Here is a 24,345-nt window from a genome sequence, read left to right on the forward strand (position 1 = left end):
CCCCATACCCCCGAGAGCCTGCCGCCCCCACAAATACCTTCACACATGAACGGCGTCCCCCGATGCCCATGCCAGCTCAGGCAGCCCATCCTAAGTCACCCTATCCTAACACAAGGATAAGCATGCACATGCCCCAGCCCCCTCCCAAGTCATAACCAGTGGGCCACCTGACCCTCAAAGATACCAGACTCACCGCTGGAACAGTCAGGCCCTCCCCAGCCAGGCTCACAGTGGCAGGTATCTGGGGAGACACAGCGGCCGTGCACGCACTCCTCCGTACACAGGGCTGAGGGGCGTGGAGAGAGGGAGAGAGAACAGAACAGTGAAAACCAACCCCTGGGCGAGGAGCAACACCCACCTTGTCATAGCTCCCCGGTGCCAGAGATGCTCAGGACGAAAAATCAAGTCCCTCATGGTGCGAGTGGCCTAGCTCTGAAATGAACTGATGTCCAGTGTCACATCCTAAGATGAAACCCAAGCCCAAGAAATGGGCCTCAGTGGCTTTTCAAAACTAGCCCCTCCATACGCTTAAACCTCTGAAGTACTCTGCAAACCACTGTCCCACTCCTGTGCTCCCACCCCACCTGCTCCATCAGTCACCTGTTCCTTTCCTTTTTCCGGCCTCAACTTCTTTCTGCAAAGGCGCCCAAATGTACCAGGCTGCCGGAAGAGAACGGGCACCTTTCCCCCACCTTTCTGCCCCCCCCCTCCCCAATTGTCCCTATTTTGGGGCTCTCAAATGTCAGCAAATCTGCAAAGTACACAAATGCTGAGGAAAAAGCAACAGCTAATTATAAGAAAGTAATTAAGAGAGACATCCACGATGATGATAATTGTAATTAGAAAGCGCCTGGCAATTTCTTATCACGCAGTCAAATGCTCCCGAGCCACGAGGCTGCAGCAGCAAGCCAAGGTTCCGTCCACGCCAGCGCCAGGGAGGCTTATTGACAGCAGGGTGAAGGGGGAGATTATTTCTTTCTTCTTTTGACAGAATCCACATTTTCTCAAGGTCATCCTTTGCTCCTGAGAGATCTGCCCCACCATCTAATCCATCAGTGAAGGATTAGAGAAAACACCCATTACCAATTTTGAAGGCTTAGGAAATCAGTTGCTACGATGGACCCTGTCAATGTCCCAGGTGGGATCTACATGAAGGGCTTTTTTCCTGAAAGCAACTAGAGACCCTCTCTTTGTCATTTTGGCCTGGGAGGGAAAGTGGGTGGCCCCCTTGGTGAGTTGTCAGGGACTGCCACTGACCTGCCAACACCCTCCACCTGTTCCAATGTCCACTGAGAAGGCACTCCTAGGTTAGATAAGAAGGTCCTTTTTGTGATTGGTATGGTGTCCTTTGGCCCATACCAGTAGAGCCTGACCTTGAACCTGTTGCCTCAAGAGAGCCATTTCAGATGCCCAGGACTCAGTGGTCTGGAGTCAGTCTGTCCACAGCAAGCTTGCAAGGTGACATGTCTGGAGAGGCCTGCCACCAGAGTCCTTCTCTGTACAGATGGCTTTCAGGGAGAGCATTGGTTTGTGCTGAAGATATCCACAGTACCAGACCCTGCTTCCCCAGAGCCCCAGGAACGGCCAACCCAGCTTTCACTGAAGAACCAGGCTACACCCTCACCGGAGGTGCCAGCTCCACTTAGAGCCACAGTGAGCTGCTCTCCTGGCCACTAGTGAGACCCCAACTAGTCACTCCTGTCCCCACTGGACTTTCCAAACAAGTTTTAGTGGGTCAATGTCCCCAGCACACACTGGACACCAAGTGTCCAGCCCCTAGCTCCCCATCAATGCCAGCCCCTTGGCCCAGACAGCTCCCAGTCTTTGGAGCAGCTCCTTGTCCCCCATCCCCACCCCACAGACAAAGGCCCTGCACACGCCACAGCTGGGCCCATTTGCATTACAGCTTGTCAGATTAGCTCAGTGACACCTCCAACTGCAGAGAGCAACACTTTGATCCCCGGGGTCTCTGCCAAGACAGTGAGAGCAGGCAGTGAATCGTGAACCTGCCAAGTGTCAGGGCTGGAAGAGACCTCGAGAAAAAAATCATGTACAGCCCTTGACCTTAAACATAGAGAACCTGAGGCCCGAGTGTCGGTGACCTCATGGACAGTGTGCAGCCTCTCGGCCAGGAAGGGAGAAGTTCAAGGATGAGGCTCCTGGAGAGAGAGGCCTCTGAAGGAGGAGGAGGCGAAACACTCAAGACCAGGACCTTTGCCTTTCACGTCTCTCTCACACTGGACCACACGGCTCGGGGGCTGGAAGAGCCAGTGCAGAGTGGGCAGCATAGAGTGCTGCAGCTGTCCCCAAGACGACCAGCAAGGGCAGGAGAAGAGCTGCTTTGATATACTGGGTATCTGCGGAGGGAGGGGAAGGGAAGTCTGAGAAGGAGGGCCACATAGTGCCCTGTCACCTTCTCTGCTCTCTGACCCTAGAGAATGGACCACTGGCCTAGCTCCTGCACGTTCTCCCTTGCTGGCAGGGAATGGCCTTTGGATGCTCTGAGCAAGCTCCACATTACACTGCCTTTTCCACGGTCCCCTCCGAAGTTCCAGGGATCTGAGAGACAGTCTGCCAAGCACCTCCTGCCAGACTGCAGACACAGGCCCCGACTCAGACCTGTGTCCAGCACACTAGGCCCTGGTGACTCTGCACTTGGGCAGTCATCCCACAAACCTTGGCCTGCGTCCAGGGATATGGCTGTGTCCCGCTCTAGACATCACTGCCCACTTCTGCTTCTTATCATCCTGGTATTATTTCTGTGCTTGTTAAAACCTCAACCCATCATATTTCATAAGTGTTGTTCAGACGGTGTTGAAGCCTGAAATATTGATGGTGAATTCCTGCGGCTCCAATGTCGTGTCTGACGTTTGAGCCACTTGTGTTTGAACACCTGATGGGGAGGGGCTGGGGTGCTGTGGGGAGAGTTGCCTAGGGGGTGATGAAGGTGAGGCTCCGAGGCTCCATTACCCTCCCTGGGGCTGGGGCAGCCCCCTCCTCACCAGGACCCCAGGGAAGCCAGTGGTAGGCAGCCCCTCCACAGAGGCCTAGGGTTTACACACAGCTGACCTAGAGTGGAGGGTCCCCTAAGTTCTTTCTGAGCCATGATCCCACTCTGACTGACAACTGGGAGGGTCTGGGCTAGGGTTCTGCGCCCCCTGGCCTCCTTCTCTGGCCTCCTTCTCTGGCTCCTATATCTCTACACAGAGCTTTTGCCAAGTCCCTCTTCCCACTGCTGTGTGTCCATTGGTTCTCAGGGCAGGGACTCTAATGCAGGCTCCCATGTGACCAGCTATGTGACTGGAGGTGGCACTCCCCCTTTCCCAGCCCCATTGAGAAATGTGAATTGCTGCTCTCAGTTCCCCAGCCCCATCTACCCTCCTGCCCCTGTCCTGATCTAATATCCTGGCATGCTACAAGTGTCTTTAGTGAGAAGCAGGACATGGGTGGTTAAGAGCACAGACTGATCCAGGATGCGGGGGCTGGACCCAGGGGTGCCAGGAGCATCTCTAGTGAGCTAGAAGCTATGGTGAGTGAAAGGGGAAAAGGGCCACATGAGAAGGCATTGAGTGCACATGGTCCTCTGTAACCCGGGAGGTCCGTCCAGCCCACTCTCCACACCCAGCTGGGAAACAGACGCAGAAGGGCAAATCCACACAGTTAGCAAGAGAATGTGCTAGATCTGTGCTCCCAAACCTTTTTGTTCCTTATTGCCCCCTCCTCCACAGCAGGATTTTTAGACATTTTTTTCTTAATTTTCCTTCCCATGAAATTCAAATGCCACCAGTACCCCGTGCATCGAGAACCAAGTTTTACCCCTTGAGGAGGCATGTGCTTGATCTCTTCCATTCGCCTCTCCAGACCCACGCCCCACCTTCTCCACCCTCCTCTGCTGGGAAGTGACCTGCATCGATGGCATTAAGGGGCTTCCTTGGCTTCCGGTTTCTGGATGGGAAACAGCAGTGGGTGGGGGGTGGCAGAAGGCAAGGTTCACCCATGAGGAGGCAGCCCGTGGGATGGTCCTTCTCCATTCTGGCTCAAGGTCCCAGCAGGGTTTCCTGGGCTTGGGGATGGTAGTCTCTCCTCATTGTTGACGTGCTTACAAATAACCACCTTCTCACTCACTCTCCTTGGTGGCTCCGCAACGTGCCACTGTTTCTTGCCACAGCCCTAACTGACGGGAGGCCACCCCAAGGTGTGAACTCACAGTGGCCTGCTCTTACCCACAGGCTCCAGTGCCACCTGGACACAGTTTGAGAGAAGAAAGTCCCAGCACCAGCTCTGTCACTGAAGCCCCTCCCTCCAATGGGCCTCAGTTTCTCTGTCTAAAATGACAGGATCTGGATGTTCCCTCCAGCTCTGGAGTGTCAGGGTGCCACGGCAGCAGCTGCTGGCTTTCCAGCTGATTCAAACCACATTTGAGAAGAATCCCGACACCTATGGAGACTGGCATGGGGACAAATGTGCTCTGTGGTGCAGACCATGGACTGGGTCATCAGTCCTGGGGCGGGTGAGCTTGCAGGATCCAGGATGCAGAATGTGGCACAGACAAAGATAGATGAACCAGACTTGGGGTCTCCTCTGCAAACTGCTGAGACAACACAGGTCCTTCCCTGACCCAAAGTGGCCCGATCTGTTGATCCTCGCATGTGGGGGGCCTGAATCAATTCTCAGTTCTATTAGCATTCCACCCGAGATGACCCACAAGTCCCTGAGGTGTCGGTGGTAATATATTTTGCTTGGCGGTTTGCAAATGATCTCACTAGTTAATGGAACGATAAAAATTACTCACATGGAAAGGTCAAGATAAATAAAGACAACTTCCATGCTCCCTGGCCAACTGAGCCTGATACCTAGTGAGGGCAGAAGGCCTAGGGGTCAGGGACAGGGTATCAACCTCCCAGAATTCTATGGCATGTGGCTTCTGGAGCATCCCCTGGACCCAGAGCCCCAAGGCACATTGATCAGCCCACCATTAGCATTCTTGGCAGGAGCCTCAGATCAGGTTGTCATTGGATTCAGCTTAGAAACAAAATGACCTACATCCAAGTGGGCCCAAGTGCCAATTCTGAGGTGACATGCTTAGCATGAGTGATTCTGCCATACCCAAGGTCACACGGCCCATGGCCCATGGTGTGTGTGTGTATAGGGGGACTCAAGGAATCTCCAAGGGGATTTCTAAAACCATTCACAAGATGTGTATCACTCCATCCTTTATAACTACCAACGCCGAGTCCCCTCCACAGTCTGAAGAGTCCAAAAAGCTGGCCCTTCTTCTCAGCATGTCCAGAACTGGCTTCAAATTGCTATGGCCACATCTGGCTCCAAGACATGAACAATTTTAGAAAAGCAGCACTTCACCTGCAGGGCTGATACATCAGAGGACACTAAGCACCCAGCCCTCTCCTGGTTTGGGGGCCAGGGTTCTGCAGGTGTCCCCCTACCCAACTTGCTGCGTGGGCCCAGAGCCACTCGTCTTCACTTTGGAGGTGCCCTGGTTGGTCATTACTCTCTGGCAGCCGCACAGCACTACTTAAAAGCCAGGGCCCTGGCTTGGCCACTGATTTGCCATGTATCCTCGGGCAACTTCTCTGGCTCTCAGTTTCCAATCCATAAAATAGCCACTGACTTCAGCATCGCTGTGAGTAGCAAGTGAAAACCATGCAAAGTACCTGGATTCAGAGGCTAGTTGTAAGTGTTGCCTCCCCCAACTAGTGTGTGCGTGCGTGTGTGTGCGTGTGTGTCTGTGTGTGCGTGTGTGAGTGTGTGTGTGTGTGTGGTTACTATATTCTTCTTCCCACAACTGGGCAGGGGACCTGGGATGACATAGCCCAAAGAATTCTTAGGCTCATTTCATCTCCAGCTCAGAGGATGATAGGATGGCCTGAATTAGGACTGGACAGAATTCCCCATTCCTTGAGGCAGGGACAGGTAGACTAGAGGTGCCGGGATGTGGCAGGGAAGGAAGAGACGCAGGCCAGGGGCAGCCTGCGGGAGGATGATAATACGTGGGGAGCACTGTGCATATCCCCCTTCCTTTTCTGGTTCTCACGGAGGAGAAGCATGGAACCAAAGTTGGCCACTGTTCTGGCTGTCAGACCCTTCCTCCTGTGTGTTTTGGGGGGAAATATCAGCTTGTGTCAGGTTGGGGGACCAGAGTCCTCCCTGCTCCCATACAACCTCTGCTCGTTCGTGCAAATACCCACAAACATGTGCAGTGTTTATCAAGCTCCTCCTGAGAGAGAGCCAGAATATAGAAGGGCAGGCCTTCCCCTGCCCTCAGCGTCCCCAGCAGTGAATCCTCCCCCTGCCTGCTCTTGATCCCTTCCCCAAAGAGCAGAGTCTGGGGGCCATGGGGAGCAGTCCCACCCTCAGATACTCTGCAGCAAGCTGTGCACAGAGGTACAAGGTCTGCACTCAGAATTCCCAAGCCAGGACAGTGAGGAAATCAGAGAACAGACTTGGAAGGGATGGGCTGGGTTCAAGTTTGTGTTCTGCCACTTCCTGGTGTGTGATCTCAGACAAGTTATTTAACTTCTCCTAGACAATTTTTTCACCTGTGAGATAGGGAGAATGGCCCATATATGGCCTAAATTTGCTACAAAATTACATCACTAATGCACACAGACTGCTTAGAACAGTGCCGGGCACTGGGGACCTAGCTGGGTCATTTTTCCAAGTTCTTCTAACCCATTTCCCTGCCTCTGAGCTCTCACTCACTTTGAAAGCATTTATTAAGCACTTATGTGCCAGATACTGTGCTAGATGCTGAGGGCACCGTAAGCAAATACGCCACAGTTCCTGCTTTTATGGCTCAGTTGAGTGAGCCAGTAAGCAAGGCACTAAAATGTCATTGGTGCTAAAATGACAGCCAGCTCAGCGTGCAGGATGGGTCCCATCAAGGAGGGGGCAATGCTTACACATGTGGGGGGACAGGGGAGGGCATGGGAAGGTGACACTTAATTGGATGCTCATAATGCATTTCCTGGGCACCCACCCATGTGTTTGCCAGGCACAGAACCAGCCTTCTCCACCCTGCATGGAACCAGCCTCCTCCACCCCACAACAGACCAGGGAAACCTTTTTTTTTGGTATTGGAGATTGAACTCAGGGATGCTTAACCACTGAGCCACATCCCCAGCCCCTCCCCATTTTACCTTTAGTTGTAGGTGGACACAATACCTTTATTTATTTATTTTATGCAGTGCTGAGAATCAAACCCAGTACTTTGCTTAGTGTGCTAGGCAAGCATTCTACCACTGAGCCATAATCCCAGCCTCCCAGCCCTTTTGTATTTTATTTAGAGATAGTGTCTCCCTGAGTTGCTTAGGGCCTTGATAAGTTGCTGAGGCTGGCTTTGAACTCATGATCCTCCTGCCTGAGCCTCCTGAGCCGCTGGGATTACAAGTGTGTGCCACCGTGCTTGGCTATAGACCAGGGAAATCTTGCCTTTCAGGGTTCTGTGCAGAAAGTCTCCTTTCATCTGCCCTTTCACTTCTCCAGTTTGCACACTTGGCTGTCCTCAGTGCCACTGAAGGGTCTCCATTGTGAAGAATCCCCCTATACACACACACACACACACACACACATAGGGACTTCATACAGCCCTGAACTCCAGCCACACCCCCTTTCTCACCACTCACCTGTGTTTAGCTTTCACATTAACTTGAATACCACTCCCCTGACTGCTCTGCCCACCCCTGGCCCCAGGTGGGGTTAGGGACCCTCCCTGCTCCCTGCCCAATGGCACAGTGGTCCTGCCAGTCCATCTCCCATCAACTCCACCAAGGCAAGGCATGGGTCTCTCCATTCCCTCTATGCCCAGCAACTAGCATAGTACCTGGCACATGACAGTGCTCGATAAGCCTATGTTGAATGAATGTCTGAATCTGCAGTGGGTCCTCCCCTCCCCTCATCAGGATCCCACGTGTCTCCCAGGTGGCCCACACCAGGATGAGAGACCAAAGCTATACCAAGGCCCAAATCCCCCCATGGTGGGACAGCAAAATGCTCTTCAGAAAAAGTCCAGTGACTTCAGCTAATAGAAAGAAATGTCCCAGAAAAGACGAACAGGAAGGACGACAGCCCGAGGTTTGGGCCTCTCCATCCCAGTCTGGAGCCCCGGGGGCCACCTATCATCAAATGTCAGCATCAGATGACAGACTCCCCTGGGACTTTCCTTGTACCTCTACCAATCACCCTAAGATACTAACCTGACTTGCCTCAATATGGCTTAACTGTTAATAATTGTTTACCAATTAAAGTTTTCAACTTGCCAGAACATTCCTATCAAGTTCCTGCATACAGCAGTTCTTCCTGCCACTGGGCCTGATTAAAAGCCCAGCATGGCTGGCAATTCCCTTAATAGAGGCACAGGTCCCGGGTCTGCTGCCAGCCTGCTCCCAGCACCCCCAGCCTTCTTCGCTTTGTAGAGGATTCTCCCAGCTGAGCTGTTCAAACCACCAATATCGTATTCCTGCAAGGAGCAACAGCTTTCAACTTGTTAATGATGTTGGAACATACGGCCTGAGTCAGCAACCTCTAGCACACGACCCAAGAAAATCTTTTTCTGGGTCTTTTTTTCCCCATTTGACAGATGCCAGACTTTTTCCAGAAAGACACATTCCAACTGATTGATTTTTTTTTCTTTGGGAAATTGATCCTTACCACCTACGAGGAAAGCAAAACATGAGGCTTGTCAAGCATTTTTTTAGTGCTCTGATTTAAAAACTCATCCTCTGCTTCTGCCTTGCAACTTGCCTTCCCCAAGGTAGCGGTCTGTTCTAGCAGCACCTGTGAGACCCCCAAGGAGGCAGTGGTGGGAAGAAGGAGAGGCAGATGGGGGCCCACTGCCCGCTCTCTAGCAGGGAGGCCCCGAGCACACAGGAGTGGCTCAGTACGTGGACTTCAGGTTTGGCAGGCCTGGGTTGGGGTCCAGATGCTTCTACCTAGTGAGTGAGCTGTGTGTCAGTTAAAATGACCCACTCTTGGGAAGCCTCGTGTGCCCCATCTGTAAATGTGGACTAATGGCATCATCTGAATCAAAGGTCATGGAGAATAAATGGGATGATGCCTATAAGGTATTTGGAAGAGGAGACTTCCACCAAGGGTCCCAGAAATCCCAGCTAAGAGACATCATTGGTCTAGGAGAAGGCAGCCCATACTTGACCCTCAAACATGCTGAACTCAGGAAATTTAGCTGACACCCAGAACCATAGCATCTAGGGGCAGAAGGTGCCAAGTAATAATACTGTCCCCATTGCTGCCACCCATCCAGTGTTTGCAGCCCCTCTCCATGTCTCATGCCAACTCTCTACTGAGCTCTGGCCTCACCTAATTGCATTCATGTCCTCAAGTAAGAATGGTTCTCTCCAACCCCTGGGCCTTTGTATGTGCTGGTCTCCCCTACTGCCTCCTCCTCACCTGGCTGACTCATCTTTCATTTCAAATATTGCCTGTTTTAGAAAGCCATCCACAGCCACCCTTAATAGGTTAGATTTCCTGATATGTGTTTTCTAGCACATGTCCTACCCCATACTGGAATAAGTCACATATCACTGGCTCTTCAACCATCTTCAACATTGGACGAGGAGCCTCTGAAAGGAGGATACTGTTTCTCTCTCTCTTTCTTTCTCTCTCTCTCACCCTTGTGCCCTCAAGCCCAGCATGGTACTGACTCAAAGAAGCTTAATAAACCTTTGCTGAATGTATGAGCAAATGAATCAACACGGTCCCTTGCATTTAGGAACAGTTCTGATCACTAGAAAGCTCTTTGCTTCACTGAGCTGAAGCCTCTGCCTTCTTGAAACTTGCATGTGGTGGTGCTGAGTCTGCCCTTCCCTGCTCCCAGCCCATATTTCCTTTTAATTCCACACGACAAGTTTCCGGAGACTTTTCCCTATTAAGATCTGAAGAGGCCATTAGACAGAGTGACAGGAACCCACAGCTTTGGGTAGGGTGTGGCTGGGACAGAAGGTGCCCACCCATGGAGAAGGGTCCTTCCTTGAAAGTTAGTCTTTGTCCCGGGTCTGCATCCAGGCTGCTGCCACTATCTGGCATGATGAAGGCCACCCCAAGGCATATGAGATCTGTCACAGCTGCATCCCCAGTGGCAAGCAGCCCGTGGTCCCACCGGTTTTAAATCTCACTTGTATGAGAAGCCAAATCAGGAGCTACTTAGCACCACTGATTTAGGGCTTTAATAAAAATAATGCAAATTGGATGGGAGAGTCCTCTGTGAAGGTCACTGTCTTTTGTTTCTCCTGCCCCCACCCTGCCTTCCCTCCAGCACCTTTGGCAGCCTGGGGACGCCTAAATTCCCTTCCCCTCTCTGGAAGTCTGTGATTTTATGATTTAGTCCTCAGCAAAATCACTCTTTTCTCCATGTAGGCTGCGTTTGTTTCTCACCGAGCTGTGTTTAGGGATTTCCTGCCTTCCCAGGAAATTAGCTTGTACTTCTCATCTTTGAAATGACCCTTTACCACCCCTGGCCTGCAAACGGAGAAGCCTCTGCCCGTGCCCAGCTCCGTGGTTAATAAGCCAGGTGGATGGTCACGCTCCCCTGAACAATGACAAGGTGGCAGGACAGATTCCCGGAGTCCTTGCAGCCTGACATTCTATGAGCTGGGGATGTTCAGGGCTGCCCTGACTAGAGCTTCTGGAAATGGATTTCCATCCCCACCCCATCCTCTTCCTTGATCCAGACTATCTCTGACCCAGAGGTAAGCCCACAGTTACTGCCTTATGTTTCAAATAACATTAGAACATTTAATGCTTTAACATTATTTTTAAATAAACTTTAAAAAATCACTGTCACCTGTCACACAGTCTAATTGGCACAGCCAGAATCAAACCCAGAGATGAGAGGGCAGAGATCTAGAGCGGCCCCATGTGCCCCCCCCCAGCAGACCTAAGCCTGTAGGGCAGCCAGATAAAGGGTGATGCTGGCCCGTGGGCTGGGGGAGTCGGGAGCCTTTCTGGCAGAGGAGGGGAACCTTGAAGGTGACATGAAGAAACACCACACTGGGCTGACAGGAGTCCTGGAAGCAGAATTGGACCAGCTTTCTCCTCTGAACTCCAGTGGTCAGAGGAGGGTCACCTGGGCTAAGAATGGGCCATCATGCCAGCCCTGGTGACCTGGGGAGGGGGGAACGACATTCCATCCTGTCCCTCCTGGGCTCACCCTGCAGGATGCTCCCGCCCTCACCCTGGCCTGCCCTGGAGCAGCCCCACAGCTGCGTGGAGGACTATGGGGAGGGGAGGAGAAGATCAGGGATCTTGTTCTTTCCCACCCATTTTATCCACTGGCCTGTCTATGTCTCCGAGGGGAAAGCACCATCTCAATACACTTGAACCTGAGGACATGGTAAGTGTGCTGGGTCCTTGACTGCAGCACTGGCAACAACAGCAAAAGCCTGGAAATAACCTGGTATCCACAAGAGAACCTGGTATACATAAGTGACAGCACAGCCACCCCGTGGAATACTATGCAGTCACAACAAGGAACCCCAGGCACTTCCTGCTCCACAAAGGACACAGGACTAAGCTAAAGAGGAAAAAAGGCCAAAGCAGAGCAGAGTTCAAATTACTCAACATTTTGTGGAAAAATTTAAAAGTATAGGGAAAGAATTCGCATATGTCTTTCCTCATAGACACATAGAACATCTGGAAAGATGCAAAAAACTGATATTGCTGGTCTCCTCCAGGAAGGGGGGACCAGGGATGGGGTTCATCTGCACCCCTTTTTGTAACTAATAAATTTTAAACCAGGAGAATTTTTAGCTGTGCCGAAGATAAATACATTTTGCATTCATAAAAGGCCAGGCCCTCTGGAGAAGGCCTTGAGGATCTCCCACGACACCCTCTGGGAGAGGAGGGCATCATTGTCCCCACCCTGATTAGTCCAAGAGCAACTGCAACCACAGAGAATCCTGGGGGCTCAGGGCTCCCAGCAGATTCGGAAGAAGGTTCATTTCCGGCCACTGCCTGAAGGTCAGTTCTGGGGCTGAGCGGGGCCTGAGAAGTCACTTCCCTGGCAATGACCTGGGCTCTGTCATAGCCAGCCCAGCACAGCCAATAGCAGGTTCCCCAGGGTCTCACCGCCCTGTGTGTGGGAGGCCAGCAGCACAGGGAGGGGACGCAGCACCAATGTCCCAGGGGACCCTGAACAACACTGAGAGACCCAATAACACAATCTCACGGATTTCCCCAGATGGTGTTCAGGCCTGTGTCACGCTGAACGGAGTATTGATTTGTTCAGATAAGAGCCTTGTTCTCCGCCTCCCAGCCTCGTCAGCCTAATCCAGTGCAGGGCCTTCCTCCCGCCCTCTCCCTGTGTGTTCCTGTCTTCTGTCCCATCCTCTCACTTACTTCTTCACTTTCCTTTTTTCTACTTCCCCTTTTCATTCATTGATCCAAAGCCCCACCTGAAGCATCTTCCCTGGGCAGAGCCTAGGAGCCTCGACCTCCCCGACCCACTGCCCTCTTCCTCCTCCTCCCCCACGAAAGTCCCTCATCTACCCAGTCATTATGGCCGTTTGGGGTGGGGGCAAAGGAGGGAAAAAAGAGGGAGGGTGGACGTGCCCCTGGCCTGACATTTCATATCGGAGCTGCACAGGGGCTGTGGGAGTCGGTGGGCCACAGGGAGGAGGCTGACGGTCCCCCAGATTGGTCCAGCACCAGTGCCTGAGAGGACATCACCTTCCAGCCAAGAGAGCAGCCCCACAGTGGGCGTCCTCTTTGGGTCCCTGTATCCCTTCCTCTTGCCACCCAACAGTGGATCCCTCTGGGATGCTGGGCCCTCCCTGCCCTCCTGCTGCCCATCCCCCTTTCCACCTTTTATTTAAGGTTCGGGCCCCTGATGCATCCTGCCCGGAACTCCAGGGGGCAGAGGAGTGCCACATTCTACTCTCTACCCCAGTTGTGGTGACATCTGGCTCTGAACTAGTCTCAAATTCTTAAAGGGTGGGATGGGGCATTCTTTGTTCCCTGCTCTCTCCCCTGACCCTGACCTGTGACAAAGCTTGCTATTTACATCAGGAGGAAATCCAGTAGGTATTTGCAGAAAGGGAAAAAGAAAAAGAGAGTGGGAAGGAAGAAGAGGAGGGGATAACTGAAGAAAGACAAAGCAAACTTCTGCCTCTGTTTTCAGAGCCCAGAGGACTGATTCCGACTGATTCACTGGCACTTTGTGGTTCCTAAAGCACATTTGTCTGCCCTTTCCTTTCCTTTCCCAATTCCCCTAAGTAGGCAAGGTAGGTCTGTTATTTACCCACTTTGCAGATGGGAATCACGAGGCTTAAAGACATGAAGGCACCTGTGGGAGGTCTCCCACACTTGAGCTGGCTGAGAGCCCTGACCTCTAGGCTCCCTGCTGTGGCACTTGGCACAGCCTCTCATTCCCTGCAGCATTCTCTCAGCCTGTCACCTAGAGCAGCTCGCATGATAAATCATCACCTGGCATGCTGGGGGCTCATCTGGCAGCCTGGGCCATCAGCCGCAGGAGGACAGAGATCCCTGTCCACTGTTCCCTCCCATCCAGTGCCTGGCACTGGCTGGCTGCTGAGGACCACAACACCCTGCAAGGCACAAGGACAGACATCTGTGCCAGAAGGGGCAGGGACACATGCTGCCTGTGGGGAGGCACCTACAAAGCAACTGGACCCTGGTGCTGGCAACAGGTGCTTCCAGAAACCAGAAATCCTGAAAAGTAGGACTTTTATTTTCCCCTAGGGGCAAAATAGCAGAGGAAAGGTGAGAAGTGATTCAGCCCTTTAAACATAGAAAATGTTGCTTCTGCCCCAAACGCACCAAGGGCAGGCACTCAACAGAATATTGTATCAAAGCAACAGAAATAATATCAGACCCAGAGTGACAGCCCACAGGTTGCCCTGGAGTCTGCCTTGTCCTCAGAAGCCAGCAGTCGGAGTTGCAGTTCGCCAGCATCTGTGCCCCCTCGCCCCACTCCTGTGTTAACCCAGTTCCCAGGATCCCCACTCCACATGCTTCTAGGACCCGAGCCAGGCAAGATCACCTTCCCAGAGCCAGAGGCCCGGCTGATGACCTTGGGTGAACTTCACTTTCTCATCTGTAAAATGAGAATGGCGATGCCCTGCCACAGACCCACAAACAGCCCAACAGATGGGCAAGGGCTCATGACAAGGTCAGGAGGTAGAGCGGCGAGACCGTGAGCTCAGGAGCTGAGGTCCCTGTGTTCAAACTGCAATTCCACCACTTCTGTTTTGGAGATGAGCTAGCTACCAGGGCAACTCACTTGCTGTGGACACCCTGTTTCCTCACAAGTGTAAGGAGAGCTGGCGGGTGCCTTGTGGGTAGAGGTAGCCTGGCACCTTGGCAAAGGGAGAAGGGAAGAGGTGGAAGATGACCTGAGGGCAGGTTTGGGTTGTCAGAGCAACTTGTCTTCCTGACCCTTCTTTCCCACCATCCCCCCTGACTTCCGGTCTCATTTCTGCCCCCTCCCTCCGCATAGTGTGTCAGGATCATCTATTAGACACAGACAGGTGTGAATCCCAAGCAGCTCAGGGGAGGAAGGGGAGTTGCCAAGGTCACACACCAAGTTCATGGCAGCGTCACAGCCAGAACCCGTCCTACCTAGCCAGCTGGGGCTGGGCACTATGCTGGCCACAGGAGGTACCCTGGAAAGTCATGTCCAGGGAGGGAGTCAGAGGTCAGCATGAGTCCTATTCCCACAAACGGTAGAGGGGAGGACCAGGGGAGTGCACAGGGCAGTGGCTTCCACCTACACAGGGCCTAGCAGCCTCAGGGCTGCCACAAATAACTTCCAACAGCACTGAGGCCTCCAAATCCTGCAGCCTCAGAGCCTTGCCTGCCTTCACTTGGGTCCAGCCAGAGATGCCAAGGCCTGTTCTGTTCTGCTGGGAGCCACACTGGACCTGGCCCCATGAACCTCTTCGGCCCCATCCTAACACCTCCTTGCAGCCCTCTGCCCACCACTGTCTGCTAGTTTCCTAGAGCATAAACCCCCTCCCACCACAGGGCCTTCACCCATTCAATTTCCCCTGCCAGGACTCCCTCCCAGCCCCAGGCCTCGCCCATGAACTCTGCAGGGCTCAGCTCCCAGCCCACACCTGACCCTCCATCCTCCCTTCTGAAGGACATCTCCCTGATATTGGCTCTCATCACCTGCATTCTTTTCCTCCATGGCACCCACCAAGAGTGTCCTTCCAATTTATCTGGGGACAGCTATTGAAAGCCTATCTCTGAATAGGCTGTCAGCTTCATGGGGTACCCCTCTCTTTTGTTCACCCATAATGTCTACCCCGGCCCTGGCACTGAGCCCAGAACACAGCAAGCACTCAATATACGTTGTCCGAATAAAAAGTCAGTGATCACCGTGTTAACCACTCTAGTACATTTGTTGAATGGATGATCCGCTTGTCTAAAAAGATACATTAATTACTGTCATAAGAACATCACCAGAATAAACAACTTTCCCTTCCTGCTCCTCTGTTTCCAAGGAATCGGAGATAAACAACACCTTGTATTTGGTGTAACAAAGTAAAAATCCAATTTATGTCAGATCCCAGATGTTAACCTTGAGAGGGAAGCAGGCACGTGTTATCCTCAGGATGAATCCCAGAGAGGTTAAGTGATTTGTCCAGCTTCACACAGACATTGATAGAAATATGGAAAGCAAATGCCCTGATCAAGCCAGACTTGTAGACCTTCCTATATTCAAGGGGAGGGGTGTCTGGGAATGAGGCCATGCTGGATTTGAACTCTCTGGGTAAAGGAGCATGTCTATTTTAACAATTCCTGTCTCTCTAGCACCTCACCCAGAGCCTGGTACATAAGAAGTACTTGAAAATCAATTGCGTAGTCATAAGTGATATTTAGACTAGGAAAGAAACCACCATTCAGGGAGATGTAGAGAAGGGAGGCAGTTCTTTAACTGTCTGGAAAGCCATTATGTGGAAGGCAAGGACTCATTCTGGGATCCTGTTGAGAGCAGTTCAAAACCACATTGCCTCCCTTAGAAGAGAGCCACCTTCTCTGTGGCTGTGACAGCATCAAGACCCTACGATGCACAGCTCTGTAGGTCACTGCTCACATATCAAGCTTGCCAATGGTGGCCCCAGGACCCTGGTGGACATCAGCATCCTGACAGCTGTGCCCACCTGACCCTGAGAATGTGGGCTCTGGTCTGGTCACAGGGAAGGATCGGGGTCCACCCGTGTGTCTCCTGATTCCCAGCTCAGCTCCTTGGACGTGAGGCCAGGAGTTCTGGATAGAGGTCTCACCACTCGGCTCTCAGCCTAGCTACTCCAGTGGCTTTGGGTCCTTGCTCTCCCCATAGGAATTGCTGGGGGTCAGAAAGCCGCACCTCTACCCATCGTTTGGGTTCCCTGAGGTCCACAGGGATCCTCCCTCCCCTTGCCAGCTGGACATGATCTCACACACAACCCTAGAAGGACAGCCTGGGGTGCAGGGCAGCCACCTCCCTGGGAGTCTCCTCCCAGGTGCTCACTCCCAACCCTGCACCAGAACCCCTTATGCAGGGAGCAGGGTGTGGAGGGAAGGAGACCCTACCTGGATCCAGAAAAAGGGGAAGAGGGAGGCGGCCCCCTTGAGGAACTGGGGCAGCCCCCACTGCCTCTGAAGGTCCTTTGACCCAGCTTCCTCTCCATCGTCCCCTCTTACAGGGTAGAACAAGAGAGCTCTCAATGGCCTCCATCCAAGGAAAATGGAACCCATGAAGAAGAAAGTGTGTCACTCAGTGGTGGCGCCCTACCACCAGCTCAAAATGCTCACAGGGCTTGGAGTGGCACACCAAGTTCAGGGTCATCTGGGGACAGGGAACCCAAAGAGAGCCCCTCCTAGAGACCAATTTGGCCTCTCTGCTGCCAGAGATGAATGAGCAGGGTCCCCTACCTTTCTTGGGATGGGCCATCTTGATTTTCCCAGTCACTCTCCGGCAAACACCACTAACTTGTTACTCCACAGAAACAAGGAGACATTCAGATCCAAACCTTGCCTTGGGGACCTTCAAGGCATCCTCCAGGGATCAAGGTGACAGTGACACAATGCCACACAGCACAGCAGGTGAAGGGACAAGACACCCAGAGTCCACTCCAGGCCTCTGGAGAGAGCAGCTTCTGGGGCTGGGGATTCAATGGCCTTTAGGCTTTGTCCCATTCCTGCAAGCCAGGGAGCAAGGGACATGGCACTCCTCCCTGACAATGGACCCGGATGATCCACAGAACGCCAACCAGCTTGGGCCTGTTGTGACATATGGATTGTGGAGACCCAAGTGGGGTGTGGCTAGAACATCTGGACTGGGCCAGGGCCGACTTCAGATCAAGTTTTCAGAGTGGGAGGGCACGAGAGTCCTCTGTGTTACTCTCTATCCATCCTAGGGGCATGGAGGGACACACATGGCCCTCTCAGGTAGTGGTCATGTTGGGCCAGGAACCTTCTGCAGACCAGGAAGCCACAGCAGAATCTAATGTGCAAATTCCTGGCTTGTCAGTGGGAGAGACATTGAAAGGCGGAGACACAGCAATTTATATGATGACTCTTTCCAAAAATGAACACCCTCTGCTAACGGCACCTTCAGAGAGCTACCAGCACCCAGGGAGGACAAGCTTCTAGAAAAAGCCTCTGAAGTCAGACAGATCTCGAAGTGAATCCTCTCTCTCTTCCAAATCTCAGCACGAGAACCTCCGCTAGTAACCTGACCTCTGGCCTCTGTGCTTTGCCTCCTCATCTAGGAAGGGGGAGTCACAGAAGCCAGGGAGAAGCAGGAGTGGAGGGACACCTGCCCCAGGGCCTGGCACTCCAGGGGACCCACCTAGGGACTCTGGATATACAGTACTTGCTCTGCGCAGCTACCAATCACCAAAGGAAAAGAGTGATCATTTGGAGTAGGAACACACTGGAATATATTCATCAATCCAGCCAGCTGGGGAGGTGGGGAAGGAGAGGACCCCTTTGAGGGAAGGATATTAACGGTTCCAGCCAACCAGAAGTCCCTCATCACCGGTAATTCTCCCACAGGGAGCCTGTCCAGGTTGAGTTATCTTCAGTGGGAAGCAGAAGCAGCTCTGGCCCTTTTAACCTAACACGGATCATAGAGCAGAGAAAATATAACAGCCCCAAACCACTAAGCACTCTTCAACTAGATTCTCCCACCCTGCCAAAGAGGCGAGAAGAGGCTGCAGTTATAGAAATGACATGGATATTTTCTGCAGAAAGGGGATGGACCACCTGCTGGGCAGAGGCAGTGGGGGCCCCCAGGGAGCTGGTAGGGTATCAGTCCATACGACCTCAGAGACATGGTCTGGCCAAGGGCAGACAGGCTCAGGAGGTGGCCCTGAGTCAAGGTGTCTGAAGATGGATGGCCGTGCACTAGACCAGGGCACGGAGCGCAGGACATTCTATCTCTCTCCACCCCACCCCCTGGACTGCTGTGTCGTGAGATGCTGTAACATATGCGTGAAAATTGCAAGTCTCATAATTCACCCAGATGGTGGGGGCCCCCGGATTGCTCCTTCTCGAGAGACAGCTGTTCTGCCACTGGGCCATATGGCTCCCCTTGCTCTGCACCCTGCTCTGGGAAATAAACCAGCAACTTTGCAGATCTTAAAACTGTCTCTTGCTCTTAGCAGGTAATTAAGATCTCCAGCAGAGGCATCCACATTGTGGCCCCGTGGTTTGTCCACATGTCAGAAGCTGAGTTTTAAAGCTCCATCCGGGTCCACTCAGGGGGCTGGAGGGCCAGGCACGCTGCCTTTGCCTTCTTTAAAGGAGAGCAACCATGTCCCAGGGGCCAAGAAGGAGTGGCTCAGAGGCTAGCATGCCACTTCCCTGTGAAAGGCCTTCGCCCTGCCCAGACACACCCCAGAATTCTGGGCTGGAAGAGACCTTGAGGGGTCAACCTGTCCTATGACAGAGGTTGTTTCATCCCAGACAGAAAGACAGACAGACACATCTCACATTTTTTGTCATTTGAGCTGTAAAAGCTATACCAGTACCATTAAGAGTAGCTTATGCTCTAAGGCCACCTGAGTTCCTTGGGGCAAAAGCAAGAGCCCTGGCTGGCAGATCTTCCTGTCACAGATAGGCAGGGCCCTTGGACCCCTCTCTGGAGTTCAGAGTCCTCATGTCTCTCAGGGACCCCTGCAGGCTGAACCCAAGGATCCTGATGACACGGGTCCAGATGTTCTGTCTTTGCTGAGTGGAGAGGTGGTAATCTGGGCATGTCCTAGAGCGAGCAGAGCCAGTTCCCGGGCTTCACCACTTATAAAGCCCGACTTCTGGACACACTTCTCTGATGCAGACCATGAGTCTAATATTTATTTGCTATTCTTTCTGGTAGTTTCAAGTAGTTTCTTTAGGAAGTCAGGGAGGGAGCCTGTGAGCCCCAGCCCTGATCCTATGTTTATATAGGGATCCCTCTCAGATCTGAAGACTGTTATTCCTTTTGCCCTTGGCCTCGCAGTGAGACACTCTGCATTATCCTGCCATATTGGATGGACATGGAGGGGTGACTAACACTTGCTGTGTGCCAGTCACAGTTCCAAGCAATTTATGTACATTTGTCCACCTAATTCATCCCCAAACATGAAAGTATTGTTATCATCCTCATTGCACAGATGTGGAAACTGAGGCACTAAGAGGATAAATAGCAGGATCCTCTGGCTTCATCCCAGTGGGAACGGGAACTGAGCAGGACAGTGTTGGACTGGGTGATGGTGCAGTCACATACAGCAGGGGCAGTCCAGCAGACACACCCCAGATCCTACCAGCTAAACCTGCCCACTGTCACCCTCAATACACCCCAGACACAGAAGCTCAGAAAGCTGGTGGCCACTGGAGCATCAAGCTGGTGGCCACTGGCTCCAACAGAATGGAAATGATACCATATGCCTGAGTTTGAATTCCAGTTCTACTGCTTTACTCCTGTGTGACCTTGGGTAAGTTATATAACCTCTCTGTACCTCTATTTCATGTAAAATGAGGATGTGCCCCCAGCAACTTAGCAAGACCATGTCACAAAATAAAAAGGATTGGGGTTGTAGCTTGGTGGTAAAGTGGTAAAAATAAAACAAAATGAGGATGTCAATACTACCTACTACATAGGGTTGTCAGGGGATTAAATAAATTAAGACAGAAATAAGGCCTAGCATATAGCTCATGCTATGTGTCTGGTATGTAAGGAGGAGGAAAAGGAAGAGGAGGATGAGAGAAAAGCAAAGCGGGAGGAAGAGGGGACGGGGCAAGGCAGGGGTCAACAGGGACAGCGATCACAATGCCCATCGCTCTGCTGCAGCATGAGATGCTGCTTCTATTTTGCAGATGAAGAAAGAGAAGCCCAGGGGATGGTGGGTCTAAGTCACTCAGCTGGTTAGAGTGGAGGCAGGGCTGTGCCCCACGGCCAAGCCTGAGCCAGAACTGGTGGCCCTGCCACATGACACGCGAGCTGCAAGGAGACTCCAGCCAAGGCAGGGGCCCCATCCTTTCAACTTAAGGTCCTGGTGGGCTTTGCAGGCCCAGCTTTTCCACACTGGAGTACAGGAAATCCAGCTCCACCAACCCCCGGCTGGAGCCCTTGGGCAAGTCATCTGCCCCCTAGTCCCAGGTTTACACAGGAGAGAGAGAAACAGGTTACTGCAAAGTCATCTCGAGGATAACAGATGACAAAACTGAAGCCACACACATGCAGGGCCCTCCCTCGCTCCTGCTCTCTGAGAAGGCAAAAGGCCGGCAAAGGTAGTCACCTGGGTCTGTTCCAAATGCAGCTGATGAGCCTGAACAAGCCCCTCTGCCTGGCGAGGAGTTACCAGGCTCAGGTGCTCACCGCGGGCTCCTCCTCCCCTCTCCCCACCTGCCCAAGGACTGAAGTCTTCAGAACCACGAGGGCCTGTGGCAGCCCATTGGGGGTGCCGTTCAGGGAGCAGCAGCCCTGCCCTGGGGAAGCTCACAGGCCCCTCACCCACAGGAGGCCTGTCAAGATGATCCTAAGGAGATGTACAGCTGCCATCTTGGAACACACCGAGTGGCATCTCCAAGGAGCTCTGTGTCTCTCTGTGTCTTGATTCTTTCTCAATTGCTTGGCCTCTCTTGGGCTCCTCCTGCACTTCATTTTATTAAGAACTGCAATTGCAAGTTTCCATTTTGGACCATTCCATTAGCCTTGGGTCTCAAGGGAACTTGGCCCATTCACTTCAACACGACAAAAACCTCGGTCCACAGTCACCACCATTGGAACTCGTCTGTCACAGAACTTCAAAGCTGATGGGTCATTTTATTTTGCAGTCAAGAAGTTAAGGCCCAGAGAGGTAGAATCCTGCAGCCAAACACACAGCACACTGACAGCCTTGCCACTGGTGACGAGAACTCCCCTCTCTGTGTGGCCTCCAGCCCCGAGGGGGTGGCTGCCTGCTGGAGGCAAAATATAAACCAGTCCTCTCAACTGGGGCTTAGCGAGCTCCTCCTCCTAGGAGCCAAAGCCAGCCTGGGGACAGCTCTCAGACAACAAATGTTCCTAAGTGCCCCAGGACCATGGCAGCCCCTCCAAACAAAACTGTCCCATCAGGCACCAGATGGCATTTGACTTTGGGGCTGAAGACCTCAGCTAGATTCAAATCTGACAACCAGCAGAGCATACAGCCCCAAACCTGGGTCTTGCCTGTGGGGTTGCCATGCGCAGACTCCATTTAGAAAGGAGAAGCTGCTCTCTGATTGGAAAAAACAAGGGGGGGCCACTCCTACGAAGACACGGAGCTGGCCCCAGGGCTTGCACCTGCCCACTGGTTCTGGAGTCCAGAGAGCGGAAAGCAGAAGAGAAGGCAGATGGAAGAGGGCGGGGACCTCGTGGGCCCCCACTGCCAGGCAGCCCTGCCCTTGTTCGTTCCTTCCCCAGCATCAATCGGCTGGTAGTGCTTTCTGTAAGTCCATTGTGCAAAAACAAGATTAAAAGGGATGGGCAGAACAAAGAACCAGCTCCCTAACAAAGGCCCCTCCACTTAGTAAATTAGGAGCTCTTTCCACCTGACACACTTTTAAAGGGAAATCTTCAATTACCATGAGGCTGGTGGGGCACAGCAACAAAAGGTCCATCCGGTGACTTTATTCTCAAAGCCCCAGCAGGCATTGAAATGGTTTTATGTAATAGAGATACTAATCTAGTCCATATAATTTTGAGGATCCTTTATGGAGGACTGAAGGGCGTTTGAGCCCTGCGGCTGTTTCAAAGAGATTTTCTGCAGCTTATGCATTTACCTTGCCAAAAGCTTAGCTGAGCAAACAAACAGAGTCCTCTAAATCACGCTCACTCACTGCTGATTTACTATCAGGCCTCTGCAGTTTGTTTGGTGGCTGGAGAAACAGGCCAAGGTCCCTCCACCTGGCCACACCAAAAGGATGGTGGCTGCCTGTAAGTTGGGGCCACCCTGTTCTCACACTTGGGAGCTTCCCTTTCTTCCTAGATGGGCCCAGCATGAAGGTGGCCAGGGGACAAGAAGGCCTCCCTGGCTTTGCCCTTGGTTCCAGGCCCGCCTTTAGCCTGGGGAATGAGATTGATGGTGTCATTCAGCTCCCCCTTCCCACCCCAGCAGGAGCAAAGGCTCTGTTCTAGCTCCCTTGGTGACAATTCAGTGCCACTGGCTGCTTGAAAAGGGGAAGGAGAAAGGAAAATGGGAAACAATGATGGGGAAGGTGACACTCAGAAGAGCCCTGGGAGGAGTGAATGCACAGACGCTCTAAATATGCAAGCAGGCAGGTACATTCAAGGCACGTGGGTCACAGGGGCTTTTTCATGGACAGACATGTAATACACATACACAGCAAGCAACACGGGAGTACGCATGTGCATGCTTCTGTAAGAGGGGAAGATCCTCGCACACTGTGGACCCCAATACTCATAGACATAAGTGTGTGATAATGAAAGCCCACAGCTGCATAGTATTTACACCATGCCCAGCGTGCTCTGAGCTCTTTACATGATTCTCTTACTAAATCCTTACAACACCACCATGAGGAGGGTACAATTGCTACCCCATTTTACGGTTGAGTAAATTGAGGTACAGAGAAGTTAGTCATTTGCCTAAAGTCACATAGGCAGTAGCAGCCATCTGGTTCTAGGGTCTATTCTAACTTTTACATTGTCTGGTGGGACCCGCCCACATTGACACCTCAAACCAGGGTTTGGAGCAGCCTCTACACAGGCAGGGTCCCAACCCCATATGTGCACTCAGCCAGGCACTGGTGTAGGACCGCCCCTTCCTGTGAGGTCCAGATGTAGCACATCTCCAGGAAAAATGAGAACCAGTGACTCTGGTTCAGGCTAAGACTCGGATTGGGGCGAAGGATACTGAATGGCAAAATGTTAAAATTCCCCTGTTCCTGTTGGTAAGTGGGTGCCATCCCTAGTCTGTTCCCAACTTCCCTTCCCATAATCCAGCCACTAGAGGGTTAAGTTAGGGGCCCTGGTTCCTTCTAACTTAGTGGTGAGAGCACAAACCCTAAAGTTAAATCTTTTTCACTTATCCCCAGATGTAGACACAGTAGGGACAGTGGGACATGTACCTGCAATAAGGGACCTGGCTCCAGGCTCTTCGTGGGTGGTGGCCAAGGCCTGGTCAAATGTTGTGGGGGATGTCCAGCTCCCCCCAGCCAGTCCCTTGCTCCCACTCAATGGGCAGCTGATCAAGGCTCTTCTGAAGCAAGTCTTCAAAGACACTGAAGTGGCCACTGGGAGGCAGAGAGAGGCTCTGAACTGTCATTGTCACCCTCACTGAAGCCACTCGGCATCCCTTAATCAAAGAGCAAGCATTAGAGGAGATTTAGGGACTGATGTGTCCATCGACTCGAAAACACTGTTAATGGCCACTCTTCTGAAACCTCTCTGCTACAAAGACCAGGAGTCAGGAGGGAAGGAGGTGCTCGAGACCAGGAGGCAGGGCATGAGTGGTGGGTCCTTCCACCAGCTTCCCTCTCTCTGCTACCTCTTCAAGGCCTGGAAGCTCAGCTCTAACCCAAAGGGCCGCCTCCTGGGCTCTGGAACAGTGGGCTCAGTCCCTGCTGTCGGGTCCTGGGATTCTTCACACACAGGTGACATGGGTGCAGACACCAGGACTCTGGGAGGGCTTTAGGAATCTGAGGGGTTCTGGGAACGGGGGAGAGTGGGGATGGAGCCTGACCACCCTCCATTCAGGATCTCAAGGTCCTTCCCAGAGACTACTCCCCTGAGTGTGCTGTGAGGGCCCCAGAGAGAATCCAGCCCAAAGTCAACAGGCCTGCCCAAAGCATGGGCTGCTTGTGGGGCACCCGGCATACAGAGGGTCCCACAGCCTGAGGAGCTCC

At 52.6% G+C, this 24,345-nt stretch overlaps 1 protein-coding gene across 7 annotated transcripts in view; it reads right to left on the reverse strand.

The window, feature by feature from the left end:
* The window catches only part of Megf11 (multiple EGF like domains 11), a 211,200-nt gene that overhangs the window by 170,674 nt on the left and 16,181 nt on the right, over positions 1-24,345 (reverse strand). For all 7 annotated transcript variants that reach the window (XM_027925884.2, XM_071607325.1, XM_071607327.1 and 4 more), the window contains one exon: positions 194-286. In XM_027925884.2, the coding sequence (XP_027781685.1) occupies positions 194-286 (93 nt within the window). The remainder of the gene's footprint in view (positions 1-193; positions 287-24,345) is intronic.

The sequence above is a fragment of the Marmota flaviventris genome, chromosome 2, assembly GCF_047511675.1.
Source record: "Marmota flaviventris isolate mMarFla1 chromosome 2, mMarFla1.hap1, whole genome shotgun sequence".
NCBI classification, from domain to species: domain Eukaryota; kingdom Metazoa; phylum Chordata; class Mammalia; order Rodentia; family Sciuridae; genus Marmota; species Marmota flaviventris.